General features: G+C 38.7%; 1 protein-coding gene across 1 annotated transcript in view; it reads right to left on the bottom strand.

Annotated features, from left to right (window-relative positions):
* The window catches only part of eif3ea (eukaryotic translation initiation factor 3, subunit E, a), a 31,303-nt gene extending 18,726 nt beyond the window's left edge, over window positions 1–12,577 (bottom strand). Inside the window, exons 1-6 of the mRNA XM_044118194.1 lie at window positions 12,394–12,577; window positions 10,092–10,209; window positions 9,732–9,849; window positions 7,288–7,330; window positions 5,668–5,772; window positions 89–214 (exon numbers count right to left, since the gene is read on the bottom strand). Of these exons, the coding sequence (XP_043974129.1) occupies window positions 89–214; window positions 5,668–5,772; window positions 7,288–7,330; window positions 9,732–9,849; window positions 10,092–10,209; window positions 12,394–12,483 (600 nt within the window). The 5' untranslated portion in view covers window positions 12,484–12,577. The remainder of the gene's footprint in view (window positions 1–88; window positions 215–5,667; window positions 5,773–7,287; window positions 7,331–9,731; window positions 9,850–10,091; window positions 10,210–12,393) is intronic.
* Between the last annotated feature and the right edge of the window lie 297 nt (window positions 12,578–12,874).

Genomic DNA, 12,874 nt, shown 5'->3' with positions numbered 1-12,874 from the left:
GAGCTGTTCTGCAAGTGAAATGTCAATATGGGAGTCTATGTAAGAGAATCTAAATGCGGTATCAAATTCTGAGAAGTGGGGCATTTACGTTGTTATCAATAGTCTCTCTCAGGCGGGTCAGGTCCTCCATGGCTGCCTCCCAGTTCTGCATCAGGATCTCAGAGGCCAGCTTGCCCCACAGCGAGTTCAGGGCATTCCTGTCTGTAGACGGCACCTTGGGAGGGACAAGTTGACATTGTACACTTGTTAAAAGAGGGGGAAAAAAAAAGTGATGAATCGCAACAGTGGAGAAAATACGGTTCGGCAGCAAACAAGCAAACAAAGAAAGAAACAAACAGCGTTTATAGGATTTAGGAGTAGTGTGCGTGTGCTAAATGCGTTAGATGGTGCAGAACAGAACTCGGGAGTAAAGAGAGGCTGCTAGAAAATAACTGCAAACTGGTGTTTGTGTGCTTACTGCGCTTTTTCCATTCCATCCAACAAATTTAGGTGTTGGAAAAATATTTCTGGTCATGTAAAGCACTGACTTTGAAACTAAAAGAAGCCCCAGCTACCAGACACATTACACTGCCATTAGCTAAGATGAGCTCCTGTTGTTACTCTTCAAAGGGCAGAATGGCAAAAATCTAGAATATTCTAGGTAGCCAGCAGGTTTTAGCCAGTAGGTATTTGCTTATTGTGATTAATATTTTAGATTAGGGCTGAAGTGATTAATCGTGATTAATCGATTGTTGAAATAGTAATTTCGTACTCAAGTAATCGTTAATTGTTGTATGGTCTCTAAAAAAAGGCCATTTGCTGAGAGAGCAACACAGCCAGAGCAGTGATTAAATCAGAACTGTGCAAAGATTATGTACATTTTGCACTCAAAAATGAAAACCTTCTTCCTCTGTAAATATGTTCAACCTAAAACTCCTCCAGTGACAGTTTTACATTTTTTACAAAAAAACAAGAAAGAAATCTATTAAACACCTTTTAACAAATTATCTCCGCACTGTCGTGACGTTAAGTCGAGCAGAACCGGCTGAGCTGTTCACATGTTGATTTTAGAAGGTTTTTTTAGCTGCATCCTTTGCTACAAATCATCACTAAAGGAATACTTTTGTTGCATTTCAGGTGCAACAAAAGTTTATTTGAAACTTTTAATGCATTCCTAACATTGCACAAAAAAGCTTAAGCGGCTCAATGAAAAATCTGCAGAATGTGTAGATTTTTTAAAAATCCAAATTAATCGATTAATCATCAGAATAATTGATAAAATAACTGATTACTAAAATAATTGTTAGTTGCAGCCCTATTTCAGATTGTATTAGGTTTTATGTCACAAATAAAAGCAAGCAGCTGATACTACTTTATGCCAATACTGTGACATTATGAAACTGTAGATAACTCAAGGTGATCAAGAAACTTTCTTCCTAGACACACTCAGGAAGAAACTAAATGTGTTTATTTAGCTAAATTAAGTTTTTTGGTGTTTTTTTTTTGTTTGTTTAATTTGTTTCTGTTTTTGTTTGTTTTGTTGGTGGCAAGTAGAATAAGCAAGAACTCAATAAATATAATGTTCAAAAATGTTTTAAACAAAGATTACAGTTTTGTTGCTTGTTATTTTTTAGCTCAACTCAGATAACAACCCAATTTTCAGCATTATCCTCACTCAACCTACTCAATCTTCTTCTCATTATGGGTTAATTAGACTGAAACCTGACCCGACTCGGACGGGGACGTCGCTGAGAGGATAATTACTCTCAAACATGTAGCAGGTTACCATTTGTGATTTCCAGGACAGCCCAAAACAAACAAAAGGAGAAGCAGGTAATGAAATGCAGGTTGCAAAAAGGCCTCTGATCCTCAGCTGGTAGTGGACATTGGGCTACACCCCGAGACTCATGGGAAACTCAGACTCACTTTAGTCCATGGTAACATCAGACGGCCAACGCTGATGACATGAGTCAAGCAGGAAGTGAGGGTGGATGTCTGCTGAGTGTCCAGCGAAACTAACCACACACCCCCGTGCATCAATTATGAAAAAAAAAAACAAGAAACACACAGATGCCAGAAGTGGTTGAATAATTCTGATACATCAGTTTGAATGAAATATTCGTGGAAACACCAAGGGCGGCATTGCGACTCTGGCTTTAGAGTAAAGGTCAGGGTTTCATCTGTAGAAGTGTTTTATTTTGGTTTCCTTTTATTCCCCCCCCCTCTCTCTCTTCTGGAAGTCCCGGCCTGCTACATTTGGCTGACCCCCAGGTCATTATGGCAGCTTTCTCCACACACACAGTCCGGCTTTTTTACTAGTGGCCACGCTAGAAAAGTCTCAATACCTGGGTTTTTCCAGCAGTTACCTTAAGTTTCCACTGGGTTTGTGAAATGGGCACATTTTCCCTGACTGACCAGCAACAATAAATTTACTGTGCTGGGGTTCAGGCGCGACACCCAATCTTTATTCTTAACATCCAATCCCTGCATTAAGTGATGATATGAATAAGTTGCTCTTTTTGGGGGCCTGGGCTGCACTGTAACAAGACCTGAGGCATGGATTTTGCAAGGCTGGCTTGCTTCGTTTAATTGACTGGGTTTCCCACGTTAAATGACTTTGTGGAGCCTCACCTCTCCCCATGGAGGAGGTCTGGTTCGGGGATAAGAGGGCAGGGGGTTGGGGGGGGAAGCACAGACAAGGAGCTTGTGAGGATGGGAGGTCCACAAAAAGAGAGCCATACACCGACTAATGAAATCCATTTCTACCTTTTCCGTTCGCCCGAAAAGCCTGCCGCATTGTCAAGTTTAGCCAACAAAAGATCTAGTTACAGAGCCCGATTCAGGCTGAACTTTACACCAGGGGTCTGACCGACTGTGGGGTAGGAGATTTTCTTAGAGTCTACACTAGACTTTGAGCGACTGAGCTCAATTAGAGCAATTTTGGTTTGTTTAGAATGAGCCGGAGAGCCACAAACAACTGCTGGAGGAACAGTTTGACATAACTTTTGCGAGGGGGGTTTTGGGCACTTTTTAACGGGTTTTTCTCCTCTTGTACAAATGACTTGTCGCCATGGATGTGGTACGGTGGAGAGATAAATAAACAGATCCACTGTTTTTTTAGGGGAGCGGCCAAGTTTCCGAGAAGAGACCTTTCATGACAACCCAAACATCAATGATGTAAAAAAACAAAACAAAAAACAACAACAAAAAAAACACCACAAAAACAAAAAGATGAGGCGGGACGGTGCAGGAGTGAACCTTAATTTGAATGAATTTGTTTTATCACTGTTTTGAGGGAAAAAGAATAAATGTTGACGTTATGGCTGCCAATTCTTTCAGGCCTGGCTTTGGTCTGAGCGCTCTTCTTTCCCACAAAGCTAAATGCTGAACCGAAGTCAAACCGAACGCAGCCGACAACTGGCTGGCATTTTGAAACCAGAAGTTATGCAGGCTGGTTGCACTGGTCATTAAAGGACCTTTAGCTAAGTTCAAATTCCTCACACTTGATGTAGCATCACAAAGTTCACATTCAAATAAATGAATAGCCTATTTGTAGATAAAAGCAACCTTTAAAGATATCAAAAGCCACTTTGGTGTGAAGAAAAACCAAAGCCATTGGAAATAAACTTTATCTAAGGTTATTATCGTAAATTAAATCGCAAAGGGACTACGATTATTTCATCTCATAATAATGACTGCAGTCAAAGAAAGACTGCTGCACCTTCCTGTGTATGATGTTTAATAACATTAGTTATTAAATTGTACTAAATTTAAAAGCAAACATCCGTTAATCAGGAGAATGTTTTTAAAAGATTGTTTGGACACAAATAGCTGGAACTGTCCTGAAATATGTGCCAGGCTGAACTATCAATGAGTCATATCAAAACAGAGCAATCATTTAAACTTTAGCCATTGAATGATTCCAGGATGGTAGGTGTTGTTCGTTGAGCTCCATATGAAAACAAGTAGGGCTGAAACAATTAATTGGATTCATAGTGATTAACTGATTATTGACATAATTGTCAACAACTTTAATAGTCGAAAAATAATCAACTGGAGCACAGAGACTCTAAATAAGGCCATTCGCTGAAAGAACTACATGATCAGAGCGGTAATTAAGCCAAAACTGTACAAAGAGTGCATATATTTTGCATTTAAAATGAATAAAAACCTTTGTTGGAATATCTTTTACCCAGAGTTCCTCTAGTGGCAAATTTTCAGCTTCATGTGATTCTAAATCTGGAAAGAGAATCTCCTGCTAGTCAATTATTAATTGGTTAATCAAAAAAATAAATTAATAATAATAGTCACCAGAGTAGCTGTACACTGCAGCACTGATGTTAAGTGAAGCAGAAAGGACTGAGCTTTTCACATGTTAATGTTTGAAATACTGTTTTTAGCTGCAGATGAATCACTTGATAGAAATTATTTAGGATACATTAAAGGAATGTTACGTTATTGGATTTTAGGAGATAAAAAGTTATTTTTTTTCTATTAAGAAAGGAATTACATCATTTGCTTACTAATTTTTACATTAAATAAAATAACCTTAAGCAGTTAAGTGAAAAATCTGCAGAATGTATAAATTTTTCCGCTGATTAGCCATCAGAATCATCGATTACTAAAATACTTGTTAGTCTATACAGAGAAGCCTTTATTGGGACTGAACTGAAACCCAGGGGTGGGCAACTCCAGGCCTCCAGGGCTGGTCTCCTGCAACTTTTAGACGCATCTCTTCTTCAACACACCTGAGTCAAATAATGAGGTCATTAGCAGGACTCTGGAGAACCTGACTGCACTGAGGAGGAGATTCAGCTGTTGGATTCAGGTGTGTTGGACCAGGGAGACTAAGAGTTGCAGGACACCGGCCCTCCAGGACCAGGAGGACCCACCCCTGGCCTAACCCATCAATGAGTCATATCAAAACAGAGCAATCATTCAAACTTTATTGAACAAAAACAACTGCAGGTGTGTGTTTTGAGGTCGGAAGTAAAGCCGGATTCAGTTCCACTCGTTCATTAGTCAAGCTTCACTCATCTTTGACTATATTAATGACTTTAATGCTGTTTCTCAATCACATAACCCTCTGCAGCCTCTTGTAAACTGCCTCCAACACTGGCAGCCAAGTATAAAGTGTCTTGCATAACTAAGCAGAGAAGCTTGGGAGTCGTGACTGGGGACTCTCTGGCCGCAGTTCTGAAATCAATAAGCTGTCTGGTGGGGCCCCGCCCCGTGAGAAGAGTACAGACAGATTATGCAGCCTGCCGCTGCTCATTTGGCCCAATAAAAGATCCAACTCCAGTAGCACAACAGCCTGCGCTTGATATAGAATATGTGGAGGGAATTAAAGAGACAATAACTTGAGCTTTTCCAAGTTCTAACGTTCTATCCTGTGGAAGCACTTACATCTGACAGAATTTCAAAAATCCATCACTGCCTTTTTGAGGGCACTAAAGTTTGTAAAGATAAATTCTTATTCAGCAAATACATTTTATATTGTTCTGATTTTATACTTTGCCCACTATATTTTGCATTATTTTGCAATTGAAGATGAAATAACATCAATTTTGTTCCTACAAAGATGAGTGAAGTTGGTGAAACTGACGTTCATACTTGAGAACAACAGAGAGGTGACACTAGAAACGACGGTGTACATGTAAATGTGTGTGATAAAAGCTGGAAGCTTACCAAGACACGGAAGAAGTAGAGGTACTCGGCGGCGCCGGAGTAGTTCCCGCACTCGTACTGGAACTTGGCATATCGGTACAGGGTGTCCAAATACTCCTGACGGAACTTCAAAGGAAATGCAAATACAACAATTTTAAAATTCACCGTTGCTTAATGTGATGACGGCAGAGAAACAACTTATCTTTACAGGAAAAGCATTTATCCACAGTCCAAGCTGACTAGCCTGAGTGATTATGACTCGAGTATCGCTGTAAGCAATGTGCACACAAGCATGATTGACAGCACTGAGACCCTCCTAGAGGCTCTGATTGGTTGTTTCTGACAGAGCTGCGCGTTTCTGTAGCTAGCACTGGGAGAAGGCAGAGGAGCTTGATTTTTTTTTTCACAGATTCGTATTATATAGTAACAATTTTAACAAATATGTGAAGAAAACCTTTTTTCATATAAAAGCTGCATATTCCAGCTTTAAGGCCCAATTTCTACAGCGCATCGGCAAAGGAAAAAAAAAACTGATTGGAGCTAGATTCTGATTTAATTTCATAGTAGCACAAAGTATAATAACTGTGAAACTGAAGGAAAAAAATCTTTAAAAACAAAGTGAGTCATGCATTCTTATTCAGCTGCCTAAGGGTGAACACTTACATCTGAAGACAAGTGGCTGTAAGGATTTTATTTTGAAAGACAGAAAGAAAAACAGGCAAAAAGACAGAAAAGAAGAAAGACAGAAAGGAAAAAAGGAAGACAGAAAAGACAAAAGCAAGAAAATGCTTTTACGTAAATGTACTGCAGAGGAGTTAAACATGAATGCGAGCCATTCATTGTCATTTTAATCTGCAATTAAAATGACATTTTAATTATAAATAAATTAAAAATCATCTATCCTTTTCCTTCAGCTTCACAGTTGTGTTTTTTTTGTTCTGGTATATAACATAAAAGACATTAAAGTACATGGATGTCAGGCGACAAACTGAGCACAGGGGATGTGAAAACTTTTGTAAGACGCTGTATGCGCAAACATTTACTGCAGGATGTTCCATTAGTGGGATTTTTCTCCTGACTTCCAAGTCTGCCGTCCGTGGCCATGTGAAAAAATAAATACATAAATAAATAAAAGTATTGAAAATGCATAAATATATAGAGGGCGGTCGCTTCCAGCATGCAGGACGGTGTTTCCTGATGTGCAGCATGTCAGCTGATGTCAGAAAACCCCCAAAATAAAAAGCCTGTGCAGCAGCAGGTTGAGAGGCCCAGCGCCTGGACTGGGTGGAGGTACGCTGAGGATCGCACGCAGGGTCAGCAGGATGCCGGAGCGGGACGGGACCGATGGAGGGGAGGGTAAGCGGCCCGACATCACGGTAAATATAGAACCTCCGGCATTCTTGCGGCTCCATCCACAGGTTCCGAGCTATTCCGTTTATTCTTAACAATTCACCACAGAATGTAAATGTCCGCAGGATTTGTGCAAGCCATACAAACCCCGAAAATGAGTTAAGGGTTTTGGGAAGTAAATCTGCTGTTCCCTCCCTCCCGCTTTGCCCCCGAAACGACCACGAGTTCACCCAGAAGCCATGGGAAACGCTCCGGAGAAGCGACATGTCAGCAAATCGGGGCTCAACTTACGTTGTGCTTTTCTTCCAAATAGTCAAAGAGCATTCGTCCGTCCCTGGAAAACACACAAAAAAAAAAACAGAAAGAGACAAGTTCCTGTAGTTAGAGCCGGTTTGAACAGAGTTGTCGTCTGGCTGACATTTTAGAACCACCTCCAGGTATACTCTTCAACTTGTGGTCGAAAATAAGAGGAAAGTGTTCAAATATGTGTGATGAGCTGTTTATTAGATTTGGTTTTGGTTTGATGGGAGGAGTGGGGGAAGAACGAAGGTCTTTTGCATGGGGGATAAAGTGAAGACTGATTCCTCAGCCCAGCCGCTGAGTCTCTCTGGGTTTGTCAAAAATCGAGGAATGCACTGGCTCCTTTGGAAACCGTTGTATCCCGAATGCATTTTACTACTTCCCTGTCGGCCAAAAAATCTATTTATGTGGACACCACATTCAAACTATGTGTCTTTCTAGGGTAAATTCAGAATTGTAAAAAAAATAAATAAATAAAAGAAGCCGGGAACGTGTGAGTGTGAGTTTGCTGGAGCGTTTGTGTGGTGTGTTAAATGAATTTTGCTCTGAGGCTGAGGCATTCCCCCCACGGTTTGCAGGCCAGGTTGAAGCAGCAAGAATGCGTCGAGGTTAGGAGATGGGCGGTGTGTGTGTGTGTGTGTGTGGAATGGCGACCCGCTGGGTGTTGCAGAACAAAGATTCCACAGATTGATTAGCGCCAGTGACTGCTGCGCGCCGATCTCTCTGCTCGACGCCTTGAACGCTTCAACGCATCCAGAAACTCTGCTTTGGATTTACCAATGTGAAGAAAGTGAGCGTACAGGAGCGTTACGTTTGGATACGGCTGCAGCGATTGTTTTAGCAGATGGATTATAGGCCTGTCATACTATAACCAATAAATCAATTAATTATAAATTTAGAAAATAAATCATTTCCATCTGTGCGATTTATTGTTTTTCTCCTTTCTTTCTCTCTTTATGCCAAAAATTTGATCACAAGAATCTTTAGTTTAGCTTTAGTTAGCTAATTTTGATCCCGGAGAATAAAAGCAGCAAGCGACTCAACACTTCCAACTCTACACTTTATTGAGAAGAACTACCACAACATTTTGCATGTCTATATGTATATATATATATATATATATATATATATATATATATATATATATATATATATATATATATATCTTTACTTAGATGTACCCAACAAAATCCAAACAAGAAACGTTACATGCAATATGTTCATAACTGTAATAATTGGTATCCTAGGAATAACGGCTTTTTGTCTCGCTTGGTTAAAAACTGTTGGAATCTGTTTGCACATTTTCGATTTTAATTCATGTGTCGAAAAGGTAACACCCTATTTATTCTCAGGTTTCTCCTACCGTTCAGGACTAAAAGCCGTATTATCTCTCATTGTCTGAATTGAGTGTATTTTTTTAAAAAACTGCACCAGGTATTAAACAAAAACAACAGAAAGAAATAATTTTTTCTGGCACATTTTTTTTGTGAATCTGTGCGACTAAGCTGCATGTACTCAATAACCCGAAAAGGCAGCATCAGTTTTCGAGATCCACTTTTTAGCAGACAAACACAACAAATCAACAACACTGCACATTATTTAGGCCATAATGGCAAAATAAAGAGGCAAACTGTCTGTTGGCCTGAGAGTCGGATCTCCAGACCAACAATTATGAGATTATGATCGCGTTGGAATCCGACACACACAGAGCGAACATCTGATGAATAAAAACAAAGGCTTCTCAATGTTTTACTAGTTACAAACTACAAATCTGCTAAAAAAAAACCCTGCATTTTAAACCAATCTGTCTTTTGAACAGAAAATTTGTTTGATTGAGTAGGAGATGAGCGATATGGTCTTGAGAGTTTTGTTATGATATTTTGCTGTGAAAATGATGACAATAACTATTTATTTCTTCTTTTTTTAGGTAACTGTATGACTGTGACTGTGTGTCACAGCATTTACAGCCCCACCAACACAAATACAGCTCTGGACAAACATTCCCATTGGCAGTGTGCTTCTTTAGGACACAAACGTGTGATATGTATCACTAAACTGCACACAACGTTTTCAAATTTATTGGTATTTATTGATGTTTTCATTGAATAAACACTGGAGAAAATAATAAAGCTATCAACTCAACAATAAGGAGGATTTTAAACATCATTAATTAATGTATAGTGACAAAGAGAAATCAAAATTCTTATCATAATTAATTTATCATGATAAATGATGAACTTTCCCTGTAGATTAGGTTAAGGCACCATTCCAAGACACCAAAGGATAGTGGTTTTTTTCCCCAACAACACTTGGGATCTTGAATCTCTCAGCGATTGTTCAACCAATTTAGCTCTCTAAAACCAAAGACAATCTGACAGATATCAAGAAGTCTAAGGTTTTTTTTGTTTGTCTGTTTTTTACATTTTTGGCCTCACCTGGTGGACTGTATCTGCCTCGTCGCCTCCGGGTCCTCAAACATCTTCACGATGGGTTCCGTCTCCCCTTGCAGCTGCTTCAGCTGGGCCACCACCTCCGTCCTCTTCTCCCTGAGAGCTGACGAGAGGATAATAAAGAAAGATAAAAGTTACGCCGGCATCATAAAGCGGCATGTTCGGAGTCCGGACCCCAGCGCTGGAAAAGGCTGTAAAATAAACGTTTACTGCTAAATCGATGCCGAATGGAGTGAGCGGCGTGCAGCAGTGGCCCTTTTATGACGTCTATCAAACGATATTAACCATACTGATTGATTTTGTGGGTGTTGGATGTGAAGACGGCAGTGCGACGTCAACGCTTACTGTGGGGAATTTCCGTGTCGGAATAGAGGTTTCTGTAGACGTCCATGGCGAAGTCCACCATGTTGGTGTCACTGAGGAGATCCAGTTTCCCACGGAGAAGTTCCTCCTCATTGTAGATCTGGAAATTTGACACAACTTGCATGAGATTTTAAAAAAATAAAAATAACATGTCAATAAAAATCTAATTTCTGACAGTATAATCTATAAAAAGCCCCCCAATTCAACCAACTTGAGAGCTGGCAGTTAAATGGCTTTGTAAAAACAGATTAAAAGACCCAAATGAACTCAAATTAACATAATTAAATCTTATTTGAACAAATAAACCAATGTTCTGCCTAATTTAGCATTCTTTACTATCTCTTGTGTTGCTAGAGGCACTTAAGTCCCGTTTAAAGTGAGCAGCATTTAACAATTAAGCCTTTAATTCTTCCCATATTCTGTCATCATTAATAATATGAACTTCTATGAGTCTAATAATAGTAGGTAATTCATGCATTATGAATAAGTTCCTATAAGCTCTAATGGCGACGATTCCACCTTTTACTTGTCCCAGAAATTATTGAGAAACATGGTGATATTGTCGTTCTGAGACAAGTAGTATATTGAGAATGACATAATAATGTAGGTACCATATCTAAAAGGTCAATAAACTTGAATTTCTAAAGAACAATTCACGCTGGAACTGGAAGACATTTTAAATAAGCAACAGAAACAGTACATAAAGTTAAAATCATTTTAAAAACCACAATCGGAACCATACATGTAGTGTATTCTTAAGTCTCTGCGAAAGACTTAATATGATTCTAAAAACATATGGTAAGATAATAAAAAAGTTCATCAAGACAAAAACAATAGAATCTCTCCCCAGTAGCAAATCAATCACAGCCACTGCAGATTTAAAACAAATATTAAAATATAAAAAAATAAGGACATCCTCATCCAATGAGGATGTCTGTGTCGCTTGACAGAAAAATACATTGAATATACACAATTAAGTAGTCCTACCAAGATAACATTTAAGAAATGATTAACATATTTAAGGCCAACTGATTATTTTATTACATTTTCAGGTCTTAATTATAGATGCATGAACTTAAAGAGTTTTTAAGGATGCTTGGACAACTTGTGCAAAGAAAATCCTCAATTCGTTCATTAAGGAAAACAAGCTATCCAAACATCTGGCCCTGTGACAAGTAAATGCTCCTATTTGCATATCTGGAGTCTAATATGCTTATTTCTGGATATGGTGTTTTGACTCTAAAAAGGTGTTTTCAACATTTGCATTCTGTTTTACATAATAACCTCAACTTCTTTACAATTACAAAATGAGGTGGATGATAGTACTTCGCCAAAAGCAGAAATAAACTAATATGTAATGTTAAATATGGCAAGCTAAGGTGTAGCTATTATTGTTGGTATGGTGTTTATCCCTGGGAATCTATGCCCAGTGGCCCCTTTAAAAATAATAATTCGGCTTGACCATAAAATAAAGGAAAATATTTCAAGAAAATCATATTAACACACCTGGGTATTAATTACTTGCTCAACATAATGTCTGCTGTGGAGTCATCCGCAAAACTGTAGTTAATGCTAACTTGCAAATGAACATAAAAGAGTTTGGCAAGGCAAACCAGGAGACTCTGTTGGCAGCAGTTCTGATTCTGAAAGCTGAAAAGAGCTACCCAGCTGCAAGAGAAACATAACATGTGAAGTATAAAGCTTCTGGTAGCTAGTGCTACGTAGAGCCATTTAATAAAAACTTCTTTCACCAGAATATTCCACTGGGGCAGCTACAGCTCTTATTTGTATTATGACACTCTGTACAAAATCTCCGCACAATATTTGGACACAAACAAAGCAGTTCAAAGAAAGAAAATACATACTTTAACGAGCTAGTGTAAAGTTAGTATTACTACAGTGCACACTTCCGATTCATACTCTTCACACATGACTAAAACGATAAAATCTTAGCGTTTCCGATTCGTTATACTGGAGTTTATATATGCGCGCTGATATGTACATTTATCTTTGAAGTAATTTTATGTTTCAGCAATCACTTCCCACGTCGTACTACCACAAATAGTTGTATCCTACTTTAAAAAAATGTTGAGTAGTGCTTTTATTTTGATAACAGTTCCCCCTTCTTCCGCCTAAAATGGAAAGGTTTTACACGCGGGAAGAAAATGTGGCCATCTAATCCTACGCATGTTTCGGCTTCTCCGACTGTCTAATTCACATATTTTGAACGATTGAAACTACGAAAGACAGAAAATAAATGTTTTAATGTTTAAGTGTTCCATACCTCTTTGACGGACAAGAACTCCAGCAGAGGAAAAACTAGATGACGGTCTAAAAAATGGGCTATTTTCGTGGTGAGGTCGTACTCCGCCATCTTTGCGCCGAGGAAGAGGAAGTGAATTTGTGATGCAGCTGTATGCAGAAGGATTGACCAATCACAGACATTCTTAGCATCCTCAACGAAAGAGAGAGAGAGAGAAAGAAGAAAACCTTGGAAATACATACTGGAATACATTTGAAATATTCAATAAACTTGTAATATGTTAATATGCGTGAGTATTGTAGACAACTAGAAACATTCAAACATATTCTTAGAATCTATTTAACATGCACATTAATATCAGAAATCGTTATGAAAATAAGAGTTAGTCAATATTAAGGGAATTACTTCAACATCATTTCAGGTGGATCTTTTGGGATATTTTTACATATTTGAAAGAAACTTTAAAATAACATAGCGATAAAAAATAGATTCTGACCCATAA

This window comes from Gambusia affinis, linkage group LG05, assembly GCF_019740435.1.
Source record: "Gambusia affinis linkage group LG05, SWU_Gaff_1.0, whole genome shotgun sequence".
In the NCBI taxonomy this organism is placed as follows: Eukaryota; Metazoa; Chordata; class Actinopteri; order Cyprinodontiformes; family Poeciliidae; genus Gambusia; species Gambusia affinis.
This window is presented reverse-complemented; position numbering and strand designations above follow the sequence as displayed.